This window comes from Magnolia sinica, chromosome 15 (assembly GCF_029962835.1).
Source record: "Magnolia sinica isolate HGM2019 chromosome 15, MsV1, whole genome shotgun sequence".
Classification (NCBI taxonomy): Eukaryota; Viridiplantae; Streptophyta; class Magnoliopsida; order Magnoliales; family Magnoliaceae; genus Magnolia; species Magnolia sinica.
In genome coordinates, this window is record NC_080587.1 from 22,717,725 (window position 1) to 22,737,052 (window position 19,328).

The 19,328-nt window shown below is 38.5% G+C and overlaps 1 protein-coding gene across 3 annotated transcripts; it reads left to right on the top strand.

Moving 5' to 3' along the window:
• Positions 1-2,516: 2,516 nt before the first annotated feature.
• Positions 2,517-15,292, top strand: LOC131227611 (F-box/kelch-repeat protein At1g57790-like). Of its 3 annotated transcripts, none has more exons than XM_058223416.1 (2): positions 2,517-2,975; positions 13,877-15,292. In XM_058223416.1, exon 2 carries the CDS (start codon positions 13,958-13,960, stop codon positions 15,179-15,181), a length of 1,224 nt encoding a protein of 407 aa, XP_058079399.1. In that variant the 5' UTR covers positions 2,517-2,975; positions 13,877-13,957; the 3' UTR covers positions 15,182-15,292. The 3 variants fall into 3 exon arrangements, with proteins under 3 accessions (XP_058079399.1, XP_058079397.1, XP_058079398.1); XM_058223414.1 differs by lacking the exon at positions 2,517-2,975 and adding an exon at positions 12,571-12,805 and having other exon boundaries at positions 12,940-15,292; XM_058223415.1 differs by lacking the exon at positions 2,517-2,975 and adding an exon at positions 12,571-12,805.
• The last annotated feature ends 4,036 nt before the right edge of the window (positions 15,293-19,328 follow it).

The following is a 19,328-nucleotide window of genomic DNA, read 5'->3' on the forward strand; positions in this document are numbered from 1 at the left end:
AGGATTGATCGTGAAATGCATGGAAATGACCGTGAAATGAAACGGAATCGTCAGATTGACCGTGAAATGCATGGAAATGACCATGAAGTGAAGCGAATTGACTGTGAAATGCATGGAATTGACCGTGAAGTGAAGGGGAATGACCAGAAATAAACATGAAATGATTGGAAATGACCATGAGGTGAAGGGAATTAACCATGAAATGACGGGGAATGGCCGGAATTAAGTCAGTTCATGGTCAAGTTAACTCAATTCATGGTCATTTAGCTCAGTTCACAATCATTTTAGCTTAGTTCATGGCCATTTTAGCTCAGTTCATGATCATTTTAGCTTAGTTCACTATCATTTTATCTTAGTTCACAGTCATTTTAGCTTATGAATCAATAACTGTCATGCCCCAAACCCAGAGATCGGACTCACAAGAACCCCGATCGCCGAATCCAGTGCTGACAGCCTCCGTAGTACCCCATTCTCAGCTCCCAGTGCTTATACGCTAGATTCTGATCCTAGGATCCTACAAGGAGGATTTTTCAGTGTACATTTATCTCATAATAAGCATAACCACAAGTATACCCAAATATAAAGGCAACATCATCATCACATATCCACTAATATAAACAGTTGAATACAGTGCTGAAAGGGAAAATACATATATCGAAAATCAAAGCTCCAGAAGACCGCCGCACGCTCCAAGTTTAACGTTGTTGCAACCTAACGCTACCTACACGCATATATCGTTCATAAGCTTATAGAAAGCTTAGTGGGTGGTGAAAGTGTGTGCACGAGATAAGTGCCAAGTAAGCAATATCAGAGTAATCAGAGTAAGCAGAAATACTGACAGGCCCATAAATCATACAATATTAGAATAATGCGAAAACATGCTGATAGACACATAAATACCATCAGCCTTATCCAGGCTATGCGATGCAAAAATATAATAATGGGTCCTTGGTCTATTGACTCAGTTGGTGCTCAGTCTCTTTCATAGTCTTCGTTTACTTTCACATCTCATTTCATTCCTTGCTTAAAAAACCCTCAATGTGGGCCATTTGAGTCCTGATTTTGCTCATTTATCAGGACATGCAATACCATTAAGCATTTTTAAAAAATGAAATTGAATTGGGGACCGTGTGCATATATACTATAACATACAGTGGGGTCCACCCAAACAAAGCTTAATATTTTTAAAAATTGAAAATGGATTGTGGAGGGTGCGCATATATAGTAAAATATACAGTGGGGTCGAAAAAATGAAAGCAGGGATTTCAATATACCTGCCATTCGAAGCTTCTTAGCTGGGGGGACCATTTTTCATCCTATCTTAGGCTCAAAAAAGTCGAAAAGGACGTGTGTGGGGTGTGTATTCTCGACCAAATAAAGGGGAAAGAAGAAAGAGGTAAAAAGAGGGTTTTACTGCTAGGGTGGACAGTGACAGAGGGGGAGAAGTAATCAGAAAATGAAAATCTACGGGTAGGATGAAGGATCAAGGAGAGGAAAGAAGAAAAAACCAGGTTTTTTGGTGGAGACGCAGCTGGCAGCGTCAATAGGGTGTGTCGGCTATACCAGGGGCATTTTCGACCTTTGGGAAGGTGTTCGTACAACTGGGGCTTATTCGGGTAAGGTAAAATGAGGTGGGCTTCGTTGGGTAAATGGGTCATGCAGTGGTAAATTTCTCATACCCTTTCCTTTGGTGTAGTCCACTTGAACTTTGGATATACTTTAATTTTGGGCTCATGCCCTAAACTCAACTGCTAAAAATGGATGGACTGTGAGGGGCATAGAGTTTACTCAGTAGTATGCTATGGGGTACTTAGTTAATAATGTGCAATTGGTTAGTGTAACACATTCTATAGGCCCCACCATGATATATGTATTTTATCTGCCTTCAATTCACTTTTTTAGGTCATTTTAGAGCATGATATAAAAATAGGCAGATTTAAATCTCAGGTGGACCACACCATAAGAGACAATGAATTGGATATTTACTTAGTGTTCTACTTAATCAACAGATTGGATGTCAAATGAACGGTACAGTGGGCCTTAGTAGGATTTTAACGGTGGATATCCAAATCACTACTATTTTCCTCTAACGTGGTCCACCTGATATTTATATCCCTCTCATTTTAGGATCAAGACATAAAATGATCTGTAAAAATGATAAAAGGCAGGTATGAAACAAATATATCATGGTGGCCCACAGAGAACCGACCATCAGCCACCGGGCTAGCGGCAGGGGAAGTAGCCAATCCGTTTCCCTACCGGAGGAACCGGACGCGGATTTGCTGACAAAGCCTTTCGCAGGGATTTCGTGCGCAAGGATGTAAGGTGGGGACCACATATATGTTTTTGAGAAATCCACCCCGTACATCCGTTTTACGAGATCATGTTAAGGCGTACGACCAAAAATGAGGAGGATCCAACACTCAGGTGGGCCATAAAAGATGAAACAGTGGGAATTCATTGAGCACAGTTTAAGCATTCTTATGGCCATAAACGTCCTAAAAATTTTGTATCAAGCTATAAATTTGGTGCTTTCTTTTCATCCCATTGGGAATGACCTTATAAACGGTTTGGATAGCATATGAACATCAAGGTGGAGCCCAGGAAGGTTTCAACGGTAGAAATTTCTTTCCTCAATTTTCCCTGTCGTGTGACCCACTTGAGTATTTTATCCGACTCAATTTTTTTAGAACGTCCTAAAATTATCTCGTAAAACGGATGGACAGGGTGGATTTCTCAAAAACATCTGGGTGGGCCCCACCCAGTATCCTTGCGCACGAACTTCCTGCGAAATCGCAGGAAATCCGCGTCCGGAGGGACCGAAGGAGAATAAGAAAGAGCGAGAGAGACAGACACTTGCAGAGGGACCGAAGAAGAGAGAGAGAGAGAGACGCGCACTTGCAGGGGGACCGAAGAAGAGAGAGAGAGACACACACACACACACTTGCAGAGAGAAAGACAAGAAGAAAGAAAAAGTACGTCTTTTTTAATCGATTTTTCTGTTTTTTTTTCTTTTTCTTTTTTTTTTTTTCTTTTTTTGAAATCGGTTGTGGAGCCGCCGCCATTTTGCCGTTACGGTGCATCGTAACGGTCGGTTACGATGCGTTTTTTCAGGGTGGCCCATTACAACTGTTTTGGAAAACCTTGCACATGGATTATCTGCTACAAATCACGAAAATTATATTATCGGTGAAGTTCAGGAAACCCTAACTTCATCAACTGACCACGTTTTAGCATCACAATGCAGCTGCTACATGTTAGAGTTTATTTTTGAAGTCTGATGTAGGCTAGTCTTATTTTTATTTAGTGTTTGCTCACACATACTTGATTTCATCTGTTTTACTTCTGTCTTCTATCAAGTCTCACTTGGAAATGTAATGCAACTAGATTAAGGAAGAAACTAAGATTCAATGCATTGGATTGGAATTTGAGCCACAAAAGAGAAGAATGCAAGACCAAGCATGATCAACAATCACTTCCCCCTTCAACAACTACCATAGAGAGACAAGATAATTTTCTCAAAGAGAATATCATTCAATTGTATCTTATTCCATAGGTCTAAGCTCTGTTTATAAAGAGTGCTTACAATCTTCAACATAGTCTATGAAATCTAAAAATAGGATTCCTAGCTAGTCAAGATCTCCAAAATAACAAAAAATTATTTAAACAAGAAAATTGAAATAAGCTTATTTCCTAACATAAAATCTCTAAAATAAGAAAACACTTGAGTAAGAAAATTTTAAAATTACTTATTTCCTAATATCATAGAGATATGAAAGAAAAGGAAATTCCTAATATAAAGATATCCTAGAAAAGGAAACTAGAGATAGGCTAGAAAAGGAAAGTGGGCCTTTCTTGTGCACATGTGGGAAGAGGGGCGATTGCATCGATTCTCCCCGGCTTGGAAAAACTCTACTCCTTTGAGTTAACAACAGTGTACTCTGCAAAGCGCTCTAGGTTGATGCGCTTGAAATCATTTGTTGAGATCCACATGCTTGGATTTCAGTCCACCCTTCCACTCGATAAGAAACTTCTAATAATCTCCTTGCTTGTGGGAATTATTTAATCATCCAACACATCTTCAATGATTTTTTTCAAGCTGATGAGACACCTCGGGTATTTGGATAGCTTGTTATTCCATGCTTTGGTCTTCGTGATGTCCAAGGTAAAATGTACGGTCTTCCACATTAAAAATGAGACTTATTTTTAGGTGAAAGTTCAATTAGATATGCATTATCACCTTGCTTCTTCAAAATGCGATAAGGACTTGCCTATTCGAAGTGGTGCTTCATATAAGAGCCTACTGGAAACCTCTCAAGTTTGAGCCATACGAATGACTATCTCCTTCTTGTATAACAAGCTCTCATAAGGAACTTTTAGGAAGACACAACCTCACACCATAGAATAAGTACCCATTGTGCAGGCTAAATTGTGGGTGCTCAGTACTTGAGAGTCAATAATATGTGTGGAAAGTATCTTCCCAAAATCATCATATGCTTCATAGTCTCTTTCAAGTTCCTCAAACCCAACAACGGAAACTGATAAGGTAGATAATAAATGTGATTTTTAACTAAGGGCGTCTACTACCTTATTTTCGATGTTGGCCCAATGTTTTAGGTTGAATGTGAACTCCTAAATACAAGCATTGCACTTAGCGTGTTATGTGCTCAACTTTTTCTGAGAATTCAAATAATGTAACACCTTGTGATCAAAATAGAGCACAAACTCTTGATTAATGAGGTGATGACGCCAATGTTTCAAGGCTTGAACAATAACATAAAACTCCTAAATATAAGCACTGCACTTAGCGTGTTACGTGCTCAACTTCTTCTAAGAATTCAAATAATGTAACACCTTGTGATTAGAATAGAGCACAAACTCTTGATTAATGAAGTGATGACGCCAATGTTTCAAGGCTTGAACAATAGCATAAAACTCCACGCCGTATGTAGAATACTTCTTTCGTCCCTCATTGAGTTTTTCACTAAAAAAGGCCACTAGATGCCCTTCCTAGTTGATGACACTATGAGATGGATCATAGGCAACTTTGAGCACATTTTCAAAATCAGGAAGTCTAAAAACTGGAGCTTTCGTAATTTTCCACTTGATTTCTTGAAATGCCTTTGTTGCTGCTTTGGTCCACTCAAATGGATTGGCCTTCATACATTTAGTCATAGGCGTCATAATGGAACTAAAGTTTTGAATAAACTTCCGTTAAAATGTCACTAGCCCGTGAAACCACAAACCTCATGAATGTTTGTGGGAGTAGGACGATACCCTTCATGCCTTCTACTGAAACGACGAACCCTAGAAAGACTACGCTGGAACTCATAAAGGTACACTTAAATTGGTATAGAGTTTCTCGGGGAGTAATACTCTCATCAATCGGCAAAGATGATCCAAATGATCTTCTCGTGAATGGCTATAGGTGACGATATCATCAAAGTATACAACGATAAACTTGCCTATGAATAGCCGTGGAATTTGCGTCATCACTTGCATGAACGTACTAGGTGCCTTTGTTAGGTTACAAATACAATCCATCCTTTGTCTAGAAAGTTGTTTTCCATTTAATCTTCAGGATGAATTCTTATTTGTTAGTACCAGCTTCGTAAATCAATCTTTGGAAAGATTGTAGCATTCGCCATCATGTCCAACATGTCATCTAGGTGTGGAATGGGAAAACAGTACTTTGTTGTTATCTTGTTGATGGCACGATTGTCAACGCACATCTGTGAGTTGCCATCCTTCGTTGGTGTCGACAACGCTGGCACAACACACGGGCTGAGGCTATCACGAATAAAACCCCCGGTTAGTAATTCCTCCATGATGTTTTGCATGCTCTATCGGGTTTATTCGGTTTGCTGGAAGATTTGGTAGTGGTGCTCCAGGTACCAAATCAATCGCATGTTGAATGTTAGGTATGTGCAGAAGCTCACTTTGTAGTTCATTAGGGACTATATCCTAAAATTGGGACAAAGCATACATACTTCCCGTTCCCGAATTTTCTCCATGAATTGGGCCATAGGACGTGCCAAGTTGCAGACGCGCTGTGGAGCCACCAACAGTGGGACAGATGGATGTATAGCTCTCACCTTGAGGACTAAGGACACGGATTGCCTACTAACGCTATCAATAACCAATAGGTACTAGGTGCAATGTTGTCAAATTGCTTAAGCGATTGTATGCGATCAACACGGTGTTATTGCTTTTGCAATCGCACAATTGCATAAGCGATCGCACCGTTTTTTTTTTTTTTTTTTTTTTTTTGAAAATTGAAAAAATGATTTTTTTTGGGAAAATCTATTCTTTTTTCTCGTAAAGACTTCACTACTCCCATCAATTTTCAAACTAATTTGTGAATGTTAGTAAGTATATTACCTATGCTATCTAAGCTATTAATAACTAAAAATTACCATCACCATCATCATCATCATCAACGTTAAAGTCATCTCTTTCTTCAACTAACACTTCATCTTCTTCCGTTTCTTTATCATCTGTCCGTACAAGTGGCTCATCCCCGTATAATGGTTGAGCATTTTCTTGTGCTTCTTCAATATCAATATCATTGTCTTCTCCTTGACTACTAGGCGAAGGCCTCATGCTACTGCTCACCCCTCCAACTCATCTTCTCTGCCATTGAGATTGAGAACCTTCGTCACGTGTTGATCCATAAGCGGAATCTTTGACTTGGACCCATGTAAGGGACTTACCCGCAAAGATTGGATCCTTTGTCTTCACAAGCCACTCACTATCTGCCTCTAAATCAGCTAAGCCGATAGGATCATAGAATCCAAACTTTTCTCACATAGCCTGGAATCCTTCTCACAACTTTTGGTTATACTGGATGAAGGTCAGGTTGTTGAGTTTCTTTGTTCAAGATGATTTTTTTTTTTTTTTTTCGTGTGAATTTATATGCCATTAACATTTATAATATGTAATATTAGCAAGTTAGCATTGAAAATTGAAGCTAGAAGTAAATTACAAAACTTTAAGTTGTAATTTCTAAAACTTATCAACTCGAATATACTCCAGTTGCGCCCGCAACCGCTTGAAAACTACATAAGGCGAAAAATTCTCATGACCGACTTTGTAGTATCGGATCCCTCATATTCGGGTCAACTCCATACATAGACCACCAGTCAACTATGCAAATTCGTTTAAGTTAGACACTTTCTCACTTAGACAGCTTGCATTGTACGTTGTAGAACTTTATAAAATAAATTGCATACTTGGCAATTTCATACTTCTATGCCTAATAACAATCTCTCTTGACCAAATCCTTGCACTCTTCAGGTAGAAGTCCAACTCTCGAGAAATTTTATCATGTTCTTCTTTGTTTGTAACCATTCTTTCTAAAGTGTCTAAAAAATTGACCATATGAAACGCGACTACTGCAGTCCAATCGACGGACGCAAAGAATACGACTTGATTAAGGATGTAGGTAACCGAATACAAAAGGGGATGTCATTTAGCTGCCCATCTAGCATTTATAATATTTAGGATGGGTTGGTAATCTCGTTCTTTATAGTTGAAGTGTTCCATTATTTTGTTTATAGCCCTCTCCATCACATCATAAATATATCCCATGGGTGGCTTTTCATCACCGTCCACCAATTGCAACATAGTTACTAAAGGTTCAGATGATTTTAAGGCCTTTGCCACTTGAGCCTAAAATTGGGTGGAAAGAATGGTTTGTTGGACTAACTTTCCTTTGGCCTTTTTTGACTATAGTCCATTATTCCAATTAGCCGACACTATAAAGGACCTAAGTTCAACTTTCTTTGAATGTAATCTTTGTAGTGTTAAGAAAGCTGTTGTGAATCGGGTGACGATTGTACGGAGCAAGTTTTACCTAAGGTGGTTTCTCATGTGATTGAGAAGAAGGGCATGCTTGTATATAAAAATTGTGATTCTCATAGCCCTAGCTATTACTTGAAGATATAACCTACCTATATTTTCTAACATTAAATTGACACAATGTGCCACGCATAGTGTCCAAAACAAACGTCGCCTTTTCTCCATAACTTGGTGTACGACAACTGCATAACTAGTTGCTTTGTCCACGATAACTTAGACAACATATTCCTCTCGCACCTCTTCAACTGCTCTATCTAATAATTTAAAAAAATAATCGGCCGTGTGGGAATGGGCCAATGCATCCATGGACTTTAAAAACATTGTACCAATTGGACAATTTACAAGGAAACTAATCAATGTCTGACTGGATCTATCGGTCCATCCATCGGGCATTAATGAACAACCATATATTTTTCCAACTTTCTTTATATTCGGACATAAAGCTTCTAGTAAACTCCTTTTTTAGATAACTCTCCCTCACTTCATGATAGGAAGGCGGTTTCAAGCCATGTCCAAAATGGCATATAACTTCAACCATAACTTTAACACTCATCATTTTCACAGTGTTAAAAGCTACACCACCTTGGTACAACTACTTTGCAATGTACTGAATTGTGGTTTTTCTATCATTCTTCTTATACTGGTTTTCTAAACTGGCTTGGGCAGGTCCCTTACCCCTTTGGTCAACCACATCTTCCATATGTGGTCCCCACCACCCATCCATATTCCCATGCCCAGCATCTCTTTTGGCGGCCGGTCTATATCACCCTATGGATGTAGGTGGTGTAGATTCATCTAAATCTACTACATTGATATCCTCATGAGCTTCTCTCTCCATAAATTCTTCTTGCATAACCATTGTGTCATGTCTTTTCCGAGCATGCTTATCCATATACTCCATGAGTTTCCTACAGATCTCTGGAGTAACATTGGGACATACTCTTTCATTTGCTCCCAATGTGCGCACAGGGTGTTGTTTATGCTGGCCAATACCATCGGAACTTATGAATCCGCATAGGTCACACACTACTTGGGACTTTTCATTGGCACTTCAATAGTGCCCATACTTCCAACCTGGGTCATTTGACTTTGGCTTCAAAGTAGAAGATTGAGAAGAAGATATGATGACACTATGTAGTAGCCTAGTAGGGTAGAGTAGCTGACCGTAGTATGTGTATGAGACTGACTATTGATTGTGTATTAGAAATTTAGAATTTAGACTAGAGTCTATTAGTCTAAGTAGTAAGTACTAAATAAATACTAATAGGCAAGTGCTAACTACTAAGTAATTAGTAAATACTACTAGTAAGTACTAAATAAAGTTGTTTCGACAAGAAACAAATGCATTTGATTTGTGAGATTATCTTATTTAATCATAATAGAGAGAATGTATAGAGAACAATCATCATATTTATTCATACTGAGTTCATTTACATCCTTTGATCTCCCTTGATTCTGAGATAGACTATTCAGGATACGGAAATTGAAAGAGTTTAAATGTCAAATCTGGATATCAAATCCGGTAGCATTTCGACTTGTGATTTGGTCATCTCATTGAGAGGAATGTTGTGTGGATATGATCATCTGATCTCTCTTTCTTGAGCTCATGTTCCTGTACAGAAGGAAGATCGAAGATTGAATTCTATCCAGCCATTTCGACAACATTCCGGCTCTTGAGTGTTTATTCCCGCACAACACCATGCTGTTGCGCGGCCCTACACAATGCCTCCTCTCTCTTCTCCCTTCCTTCTCCTCTTGATACCTTCAAACTTCTCTTCTTCTCTGGAGCTATGATCTTCTTCAGAATCTTCAATGTGTCCAAATGAGAGAGGGAGTGGGGTATTTATAGGCCTCCATACATGAGAACCCTCGATCTTTGTGCCATGGGGCCCACCTTCCATCAAATCTCGGTCGTCCAATCATTCTGACTGATTTTCCACTGTGCAGGTGCGCACAACCATCCAAACCCTTTGCGTGGTCCCGCACAATCACTATGGTTTGCGCGGGTCTGCGCAAACACTATGAACTTTGTTCTTTTCGTCATCTTCTTCTCATACATCTTCTTTTAATTTATTCATGATCCTTCATTTTTATGCCTCATCAAAAGTAAATAGTTTAAAATACTGAGAGAGAGAGAGAGAGAGAGAGAGAGAGAGAGAGAGAGAGACTCTTGAGTCCTTGGAAGTTGAAAGTTGTTGTTGTATTTGAAAGTCGTGAAAGTGAGTCTCGACTCTTGATTCTTCAAAGTTGAAAATGATCACACTCTTGAGTCTTGAATCTTGAATCTTGAATCCTACAAGCTATAAGCTATAAATAAACAAGAAACTAAAAATATTTAAACTAGAAACTTCAAACTTGAAATAATATAGAAAGTTGAAAGTTGAAATAAACTAGAAGTCTAGAATCTAGAAACTACAAAGTACAAAGTAGATAAAAGAAGACAAGTCTACAAATTACAATGAAAGTATGAAACAAAATAAAAGACTTTGTTAGGAGACTTGAGTGTGTGATTGTCACTTGAGAGTTGAGACTTGACTATTGAGTTGAGTGTTGACTATTTAGTTGTTGAGACTTGAGAGTCTCTTCTTGAGTTGAGTCTTAACTCTTGAATCTTGATAAATGATAATTCTAAAAAGAAATCAAGAACAATAGATCACACAAACACAAGTTAGAAACTTACAATAGGGATTCGAAAATAAAAAAGTCTCTATTCTTAAAAAAGTCTCTATTTTTTGACAGCATGAGCCAAAAAATGAGGTAGATCTAAATCTCATGTGGACCACACTAGAGGAAACAATGGTGATTGAACGGCCAACATTAAAAACTTCTTGGGGACCACAAGAGTTTTGGATGAAGCTGATATTCTTGCTTTCCTTTCATCCAGGTATGTATGACCTAATCAACAAGTTGGATGGAAAATAAATATTATAGTGGGCCCTATGAAGTATTTAATGGTGGAAATTCAATCATCACCGTTTTCTTGTAGTGTGGTCCACTTGAGATTTGGATCTGCCTAATTTTTGTGCTCATGCCATAATCTAGAAAAATAGATGGACAACATGGATAAAAAAAAATACATCATTGTGGGGCCCATAGAGCATCGTCCAGTAGCCACCTCGCTACCGGTAGCGTCAGTAACCAATCTGCGTCCAAGGGCTATTGCATCTTATCACTAACTTCTGCTCCTGCACTTTTCAGGCCATATGTTATGCTTTGTCTACCCTATTGAGCAGAACGATCACAAATTCTATTTGAATATTGAATTGTGATCCATTGCAATAAGGCACCACTTGTTGTTTTCCGGTCTCTTTGAGGCAGTAACGAATAATTAAATCTTAATAACGTTGTGTGTATTCTTCCATAGTCATATTGTCTTGCCGAAGCGTGAGTTCTTGGAAAGATGAAGTCTCATAATCTAGTAGCAGAAACTTCTATTTTAATCTCACATTCATTTCCTCTCAATTGTTTACGGGAGTAAAGACATATCGTTGCTAGTCATCTTAGACTGCGTACCACCAATTTTGAGCCGCGCCTTTTTAAGTCTCAGGGTAGCAAAACAAAACTTGATGGCTTCTTCCATTTCGTATGAATGAAAATAATGCTCTATTGACTTTATCCAATCATTGAACACCGTGGCATCCAAATTACCATCATAATCGAAAATCTCAATCTTAACATGCTTAGTGCAAACATTCCGTCTTCATTCAGGATATTTTGGATAGTCACGTTGGAGATTGTTCATTTCTCTTGTCCTAGGTGGCGCATAGCCATTTTGTTGGACCCTATAGCCAGGCTCATGTTCTTCTTTGTGAAAATCACCATTTTGACCAAGATACCCTGAGTCAACATTTCCGGATTCTAAATCTGCCTCAAGGCCATCTTTAAATGGTTGACGGTTTGGATTGATTCCCCTTCTTGCTTCTTCAAGAACAGTAGCCCGTCCTTCCGAAGTATTTGCTTTGGCCGTGAAACAAGTCTTCACATTGTCGATGCAAATCGTTTCGTGATCAAATTGATTGCTTGTTGCAATGTCAATACAGTCCCATCTCCCATCTTGAGGTTTTGTAGCCATCACACGATTGCAAGTCATCCATCTTCTAGTGCTCATATGATAGCAGGTTTATGCAAACTACGCGAGATTTTTTTATTTTTTATTTTGGAATGGAAAAAAGGTTTTAGGAAGGTGGGTTGATAGGGTATGGGTTGTTTACTAGTGGAATTTGGGATAAAGATGAGGTGATGGTTTAGGTGAGATGAAGAGTATATATGGTCTGTCGTGAAAGGGCTGAATTAATAGGTTGGTTTAGGGAATTGAGAAGAGATTTGGGATGAATATTTGGACAAAAATTGTGAAAATAAGATGGGAAAGAGGAGAAAAAAAAAAGTGAAAGAGAAAAATCCCAAGAGCAGATCTTACTCTAACACCAATTTAATGCAACTAAATTAGGAAGAAACTAATTGCAATAGGATTCAACGTACCGGATTGAAGTTTGAACCACAAAACAGAAAAGAATGTAAGACTAAGAGCTAGCCAAGATTTCCAAAATAGGAAAAAAAAAAAAAAAACTTTAAACAAGAAAATCTAAATAGGCTTATTTTCTAACATAGAATCTCTAAAATAAGAAAGCACTTAAGTGAGAAAAATCTAAGTAATAACATAGAGATATGAAAGAAAAATAAATTTCTAGTACAGAGATATGAAAGAAAAGGAAAGTGGGCCTTTTCTTGTGCACACGTGTGGAGCGTGTACATGTGAGAGGTGGGGTGATTGGATCAAAATGAGAGGAGAACGTACTCTTGGCTACTTATCTACATAAAGACCATAGTCCCATTGCATGTTAAATAGATCTCCAATCACTTCTGTTAGAGGATTGGCTAACATTTCTTTCTTTCTTTGGTAGCTGCCAGCTAGAGTCTCTTCATGCCTGGTGGCATCTTTCATATGGTAATACTTACCTCAATATGCTTTCATCCAGCAAATTATATGTGATCTTTCATAGCCTTCCGGAGAGCATAAACTTCTATCCTTGTAAGCATCATATTAATTTAAGACCCTTCTCACATTGGTGAATAAAACAGAATGCAAATGGTTACCTAGCTGAAGAGCCATGGATATTTGGAAGAACGTGACTGCAATTCCAATGGTTAAAATTGAGACAAAAGCAGTGGAAATGCATTCTTTCATCCATCCTCTCCATCCTTGAAAGAGGAAATCTATCCTTGAGATAAAGAATGAGCTCCCACTCTCTGTCATAAGCCTTTTTGGTCAATCTCGCATAAGGTGCTTCACTCAACACTTGACTACACAGAATGTATGCATTCTCTGACATACACTTACACAGCATTCTAATGCCTTTGCTACAATCAGGGGAAGAGTTCCAGCAAGATTAATAGTAAAAGCTGAGATAATGAAAGAAAGAAAGACAGAAAAAAACTTCCATAATCTGAATTTTAACCCTTTCACAGCTAAAGTTCCAGCTTTGTACTTGATGATCGGTGTTCAATTCTGACAAGATGAGCCTGTGGTTTGGTACTCTAGACCTCTAGGCTGTTGTGTTGCACCATAGATGGACTTTCCTAAAATTTCCTCCACATGATGATTGTATCATTTTAATTTGTGGCCTATAAATCGACAGTTGAGGAGAAATGCAACAATTTGTCCACATTCAACTTAAAAAACCAAGACAAGCTGCTTGATCATCTGATCTGGGAGGTTTTTGGGGCATGGTCTATCCATAGTGGAATGCAACATCCCAATGGTCTGTCCTATCAGATGATGTCTTTCACTTGTTAAGAAGTTAAAACTGCATATACTGTGCTGCGATTTTGGTCACATGTCATATAATTCCTCCCCTTGTTGGCTTGATTAACTCTATGGAACTATTTTTTCTGAAGCTGAAGCTGAAACAGTCATTGCTTATATTTATTGAGAAGAGTGGTTTTTTCTCATTTGCTTAAGGTGTAATTTCATAATTTGTTTGATAATAATTGCTGTGTTACGGTGTCCCTCATACAGTTTAAGCCATATGAAGAGATCCAGCAAGAAGGAACGTAGAAGGATGAGAAGAAAGAAGCTGAACAAGTTCAAAAGGAAAGGATGCCAAAGGACTTGGAAGAGATCCAACAAGAAAATACCAACCTAGGTGATATGGAGGACATCTTCGAAATAACGCCATCCAAAAAGACAGAAATTGTTGAATATAGAACTTGGTCTGACCTTCCAATAGATCTTCTAGAGTTGATCGCATTGCATCTCTTTCGAGCAGATTTTGTTCATCTGATCTCCTCCTGCAGAAGTTGGCGATCAATTGCCCCACTGAACCTAATCACAAAACGGCATCTCTCATTGTTCAGTAGTCGTGGCTTGCCATTTCTCAGAAATCACTCGCCATGGCTCATGTATTTTGGGAAAGGCGATGGCATGTGTAACTTCTTGGATCCTTTGTACAATGATAGATATTTCATCAATATCCCAGAGCTCTCTGGTTCAACAATTACTTTCTGCAAGGATGGTTGGGTATTCATGTGTAGAGGCGAACACTGTGTGTTCCTTTTCAATCCCTTTATCAAAGCAAAGATTGAACTTCCAGATTTGGAATATCGTAACGTATTCAATTGCATCACCTTCTCATCCACGCCAACTTCTTCAGATTCCACAATTTTTGCTGTTAATACTCTTGGTGGTTCTGTTACTATATACATTTGTCGTCGTGGGGACATGTCTTGGATCGAGGACCATTTGCCTAGTAATTTGCCGTTCACGATGTCTTACTCAAATCCGGTTTTCAAGGATGAGGTTTTCTATGTCTTGGGACATAATGGGGTACTGGGTGTCTGTGATCCAAAGCGAATCACTTGGACTATTCTTGCGAAGCCCAAGCCACTGAAATTCTGTAACTGTCGTAAAGTACCTTCATGTAAGTGGGAATATTATTTGGTAGAATCAAGAGGAGAGCTATTAATGGTGGTTATCGGTTTTTCTGGGACTCCAATTCAAGTTTTTAGACTGGAAGCTTCAGAGATGGAGTGGGTGAAGATGGAAACCTTGGAAGATCGAATACTATTTGTAGGTCGATGGACTTCTCTCTCCTCTACAGCATTAGTGAAAGGGATGGAAAATAAGATCCATTTTCCTATTGTCAGCGGTGAAGATTGTGTTTTCTACTCGCTTAAGGACAGTAGATGCTATCCTAGCAGAGATTTTTATGAGTGTGAAGAATATATTTATAGCACTTGGATTGAACCGAGGTGGTTTCAACCTTCAGCCGAAGAGCTCGATTGGAGTCGAACTTCAGTAGGACAAGGATCTCAACAGAGATAATTTTCTTCGAAAATCAGTATTAATTAATTTTTTTACTTATTTAAACTATATTTTCTTTGGAGGAAGATGGAAAAAATATTCTTTTGCTATTTGTATCTCCTTTAGCTACAATCTGGTGAATTCTACAATTTGATTTTTTGAACATAAATTCTGCAATTTGATAGATTGCATAAACCTGCAAAGCCTTGGTTGGTTCACTTTGGTGATCGATTCAAAGTAGATGCATTGCCAACGGTCAATTTTGAATCCACGGTCAATTAAGGCACATGGGGGCTATTTAATAATAAATAAATAAAAAGGACTCGCAGAACCCAACCCTATGGACTGTAGCCACGTGTGGGGCCCAGTGAATGGTTTCCATATTTAGGCCAAATGGTTATAATGGTAGGGCTCAAAAGGTGCCCAGAGCTGCTGATCAGGGAAGGCCACTGCGTACTGAGTAAACTCTGGGCCCCATCGTGATTTATGTCTTTTATCCACACGACTGTTCATTTTACCTGATACTTTTAGGGCGTAAGCCCAAAATCAAAGCATATCCAAAGCTCAAGTGGACCAACCCACAGGAAACAGTGTGAATTGAACAGCTACCGTTGAAAACTTCTTAGGGACCACAGAAGTTTTGGGTCAAGCTGATATTTGTGTTTTCCCTTTATCCATGTCTGTCTGATCTTATGAACAGGTTGGATGACAAATAAACATCACGGTAGGCCCAGGAAGTTTTCAATGGCAGACATCATTATTCCCTCTGTTTCCTGTTGTGTGGTCAGGTTGGAGGGACTGATTTTTAATTGTGTGTATAATGTTCAAGTCAGGCAGTACTCACATCTAATGGGTTGCGGTGCATGGATGGCTGTAACATGTTCTTGTAGAAGTCCATTTTTTGTATGACAAGGCCCAGGCATTGAGAGGACCAGCCTGATTTTTGGCAACAGGGTTCTACCTGGAATTCCAACCTAAATGGACAGCTTGGATTTCACATGAGGCCATATGGCCCAGACGTCGAGAGGACCAGCATGATTTTTGGCAACATAATGAAAACCATGTTCCACATTCAAATGGATAAAAAAAAAAAAACTCAATTGAACTAAAATCACTACAATTGTTTGACTATGGCCCTCTCATCTACATGTTGACCCATCAGATCAGTGGTCCTGATTACTTAACACCTTTGCACATTTATGTCCCATCTTGAAGGGTGCCATAACTTTTGGGTGGTCCATTTCTTGATTGGATTGTTGGAATATCTATTTATGTATGATGTATTCGGGCTATATTGGGATTAGTAACATGTTTTTAGGAAGTACCTTTTGCAATAGTATATGAAATTTTCAGCTTCAAATTTTCGTCTTCCTAAGAGATGAAAAAGAGATAACAAAGGATTTTTAGATGATATTCTCTCATTAATATATTATTTACATCCTTGTACTTATTTAAACTAACTTTTCATTTAGCCATGTCATTAGTAAGTTAAATGGATTTGCCCATTTGGATACCATCAAATAAGTTACTTTTTCTACTTACAACAATATATAAAAAACTTATTTGAGATCAGTTCGGTTTGTGATCAATTATAAGTAGCTTTTTTATTTAAAGTTAATTAATTCATTTAATAAGTAAAAAATCAAGATAAACTACTTAAGGCATTAATAGCTTATCGGAAGTAACTTACGATCCAAACACCCCCTAAATTGCCCACCAAAGTATTATTTAAATAGATACACTATAATGGATTGGTTCGCATGTTTCCAAATTCAATGCTGTTGCTGTTGATTCTGGATTTTCATTTTCCAATTATCCAAACGGTTCATTGGATGAGCCACACCATGGACGAGAATGCCCAAAAAGGAAACTATTAGATTGGAGTGTTTAAACCATTTGATCTTTTAACTCGCTTTCTCTGAACATGTGTCATCTCCTTAGCCATTGATTTTTGGAAATTTGCCGGGAGCAGGCCTTCCAATTTTGAAGATACCCCAAGGGACGCAAGTTTCTATTGACTCCCACCTACCAATATTTATGGGGGTCACCACCAATATTTGTGTCAAATCCATTCTGTTCATTAGTTTTACTAGTTCATGTTAGAACACATCTATAAAATGAAGTGGAGTTAGGGGGCATTTGGATCTTAAGGTTAAATAAGCTACTTATGCCACTAGCTTATCTTGGTTTCTACTTAAGTTACTTAAAATGAGTTATGCTACCAGCAGCTTATCTTGGTTTCTACCTATTTAGTAGGTTAATATATTTGATAAACAGCATACTTACTATAAAAATAAATAAATAAATAAAAATAGAAAAACATTTTTAGTTTCCAACATCATGAATATGTATCCCTCGTCTTTTTCATCTCCCTCACATACACTATCTATCATGTGGGCCAGCCTTTGATGTGGGCCGTCCATCACACGGGGCCCACCTTGGATACGGGACATTCATCATTAGGAGCTGACCTTTAATATGCACCGTCCATTATGTAGCGCTCACCTTTGATGTTGGTCATCCATCATGTGGGGCCCACCATCAAAGTTATTGTCCATCATGTAGGGCCCACCTTCAATATCCACCGTCTATCAATATCCACTGCCGATCATGCTTTCCAAATAGGCAGACATAGCACTACTGAAGTGAATTTGTGGTCCTCCAGCAGGGCCTTGTGAATTGGTGAAAGAACTACTGCATTAACGGTATGGCCTACCCTGAATAAGCCATGTAATGTCCATTTTTCATTGTAAAGATTATGTTATTAAGAAATAGAATTGAACATAAATTGTTGATTATTATTTAATTTTCAATGTTTATAGATTGAATAGTTATGATCATTTGTAGCATCTCATACTTAACCCATGGTCTGGCACTGTTAATTTGATCGAAAAAGAAGAATAAAACAAAGAGAAATATACACGATGAGATTCACGAGCACCCTATGCTCCATGTGCACTCGCACATTTCTGTATGATGAGATGTAAAAAATTGAATTTTTGTAGGTACATTCATTAGGTGGCTCCACTGATGACGTGGCTTGAGCATAAGCTGGTCCACTCATCAGGTAGGTACTTGTGCGAAAATAATGGACTAATAAAAGAGCTTACGAATGTTTCACATTCAAGATATACAAAAGGCCACCTAATAAGTGGATCGCCCATTATGTGAGCACATGTTAATATAGGTGGTCCATCATATGGGACCCACCTTATATGTGGACAGACCATCACGTGAGGCTTCCTTTGACATGGAAAGAGAGGGGGTAGAAAAGCAAAAAATTGAAAAGCTAAAATAAAAATATCTACGGAGAAAAATAGCATTCAACACATAAGTTACACAAATTCTCTCTCTCTCTCTCTCTCTCTCTCTCTCTCTCTCTCTCTCTCTCTCTTTCTGTGTGTGTGTGTGTAAGGGAGTCTTAGGCTCGGGCGGTGAGACCCATGGGTTCAGAGTGGACGTGAGTCCTATCTTGCTTAACCGAATGGATTTTGCCTGCCCGAGTCTAATGTATCCTACTCTCATGCTAGTTCTGGAAGAACTTAGTGGATACCTTTTTAGGTGGAGAGGGACTCCTCTCGCATACTCGCGTTTACCTTCCCCTTGAGAAAAGGGGGGTTAGATATCAGTTAGTGCTTTTCTATCCAGTGGGTAGTTATTATGTTTAAAAGAACATAGTTGAGAAGAAAGAGTTTGAGCAACTAAAAGGTCGCCCGCCCACTTTCACAAGAAGGTAGGAAATCAGCAAAAAGAGATGGGGCCGTCTAATCAAGACCATTGGTAGGAACTAAAGTTTAAAAAAAAAAAAAAAACCTTTGTGAGCCTTTAATGGTGAATAAACATTGTTTTTAATGTTATGGTCCACCAGAGAACTGGACATGATTCATTTACGAGTTTGTATCCTAAAATGATCTCGAAAAATTGATGGCTAGCAGTCTCTACTGTAAGAGCCGTACTGTCTTGGGTGAGGCCAATGTGGTGCCTGATCAACTCTAGGTGTGTGTTGAAGTTAGCTATGAGTCAGCTAAATTTCGTTGCACGCTTGTGTGATATTTCGAAATAAATTCAATACATATGGTTTGAAACTGCAAATCACTATATAAATTTATGTATAAGTCCTACCCTGATATTTGTTGATGCAGAAATCCGGTGGCCCCTTCTCTTGGCT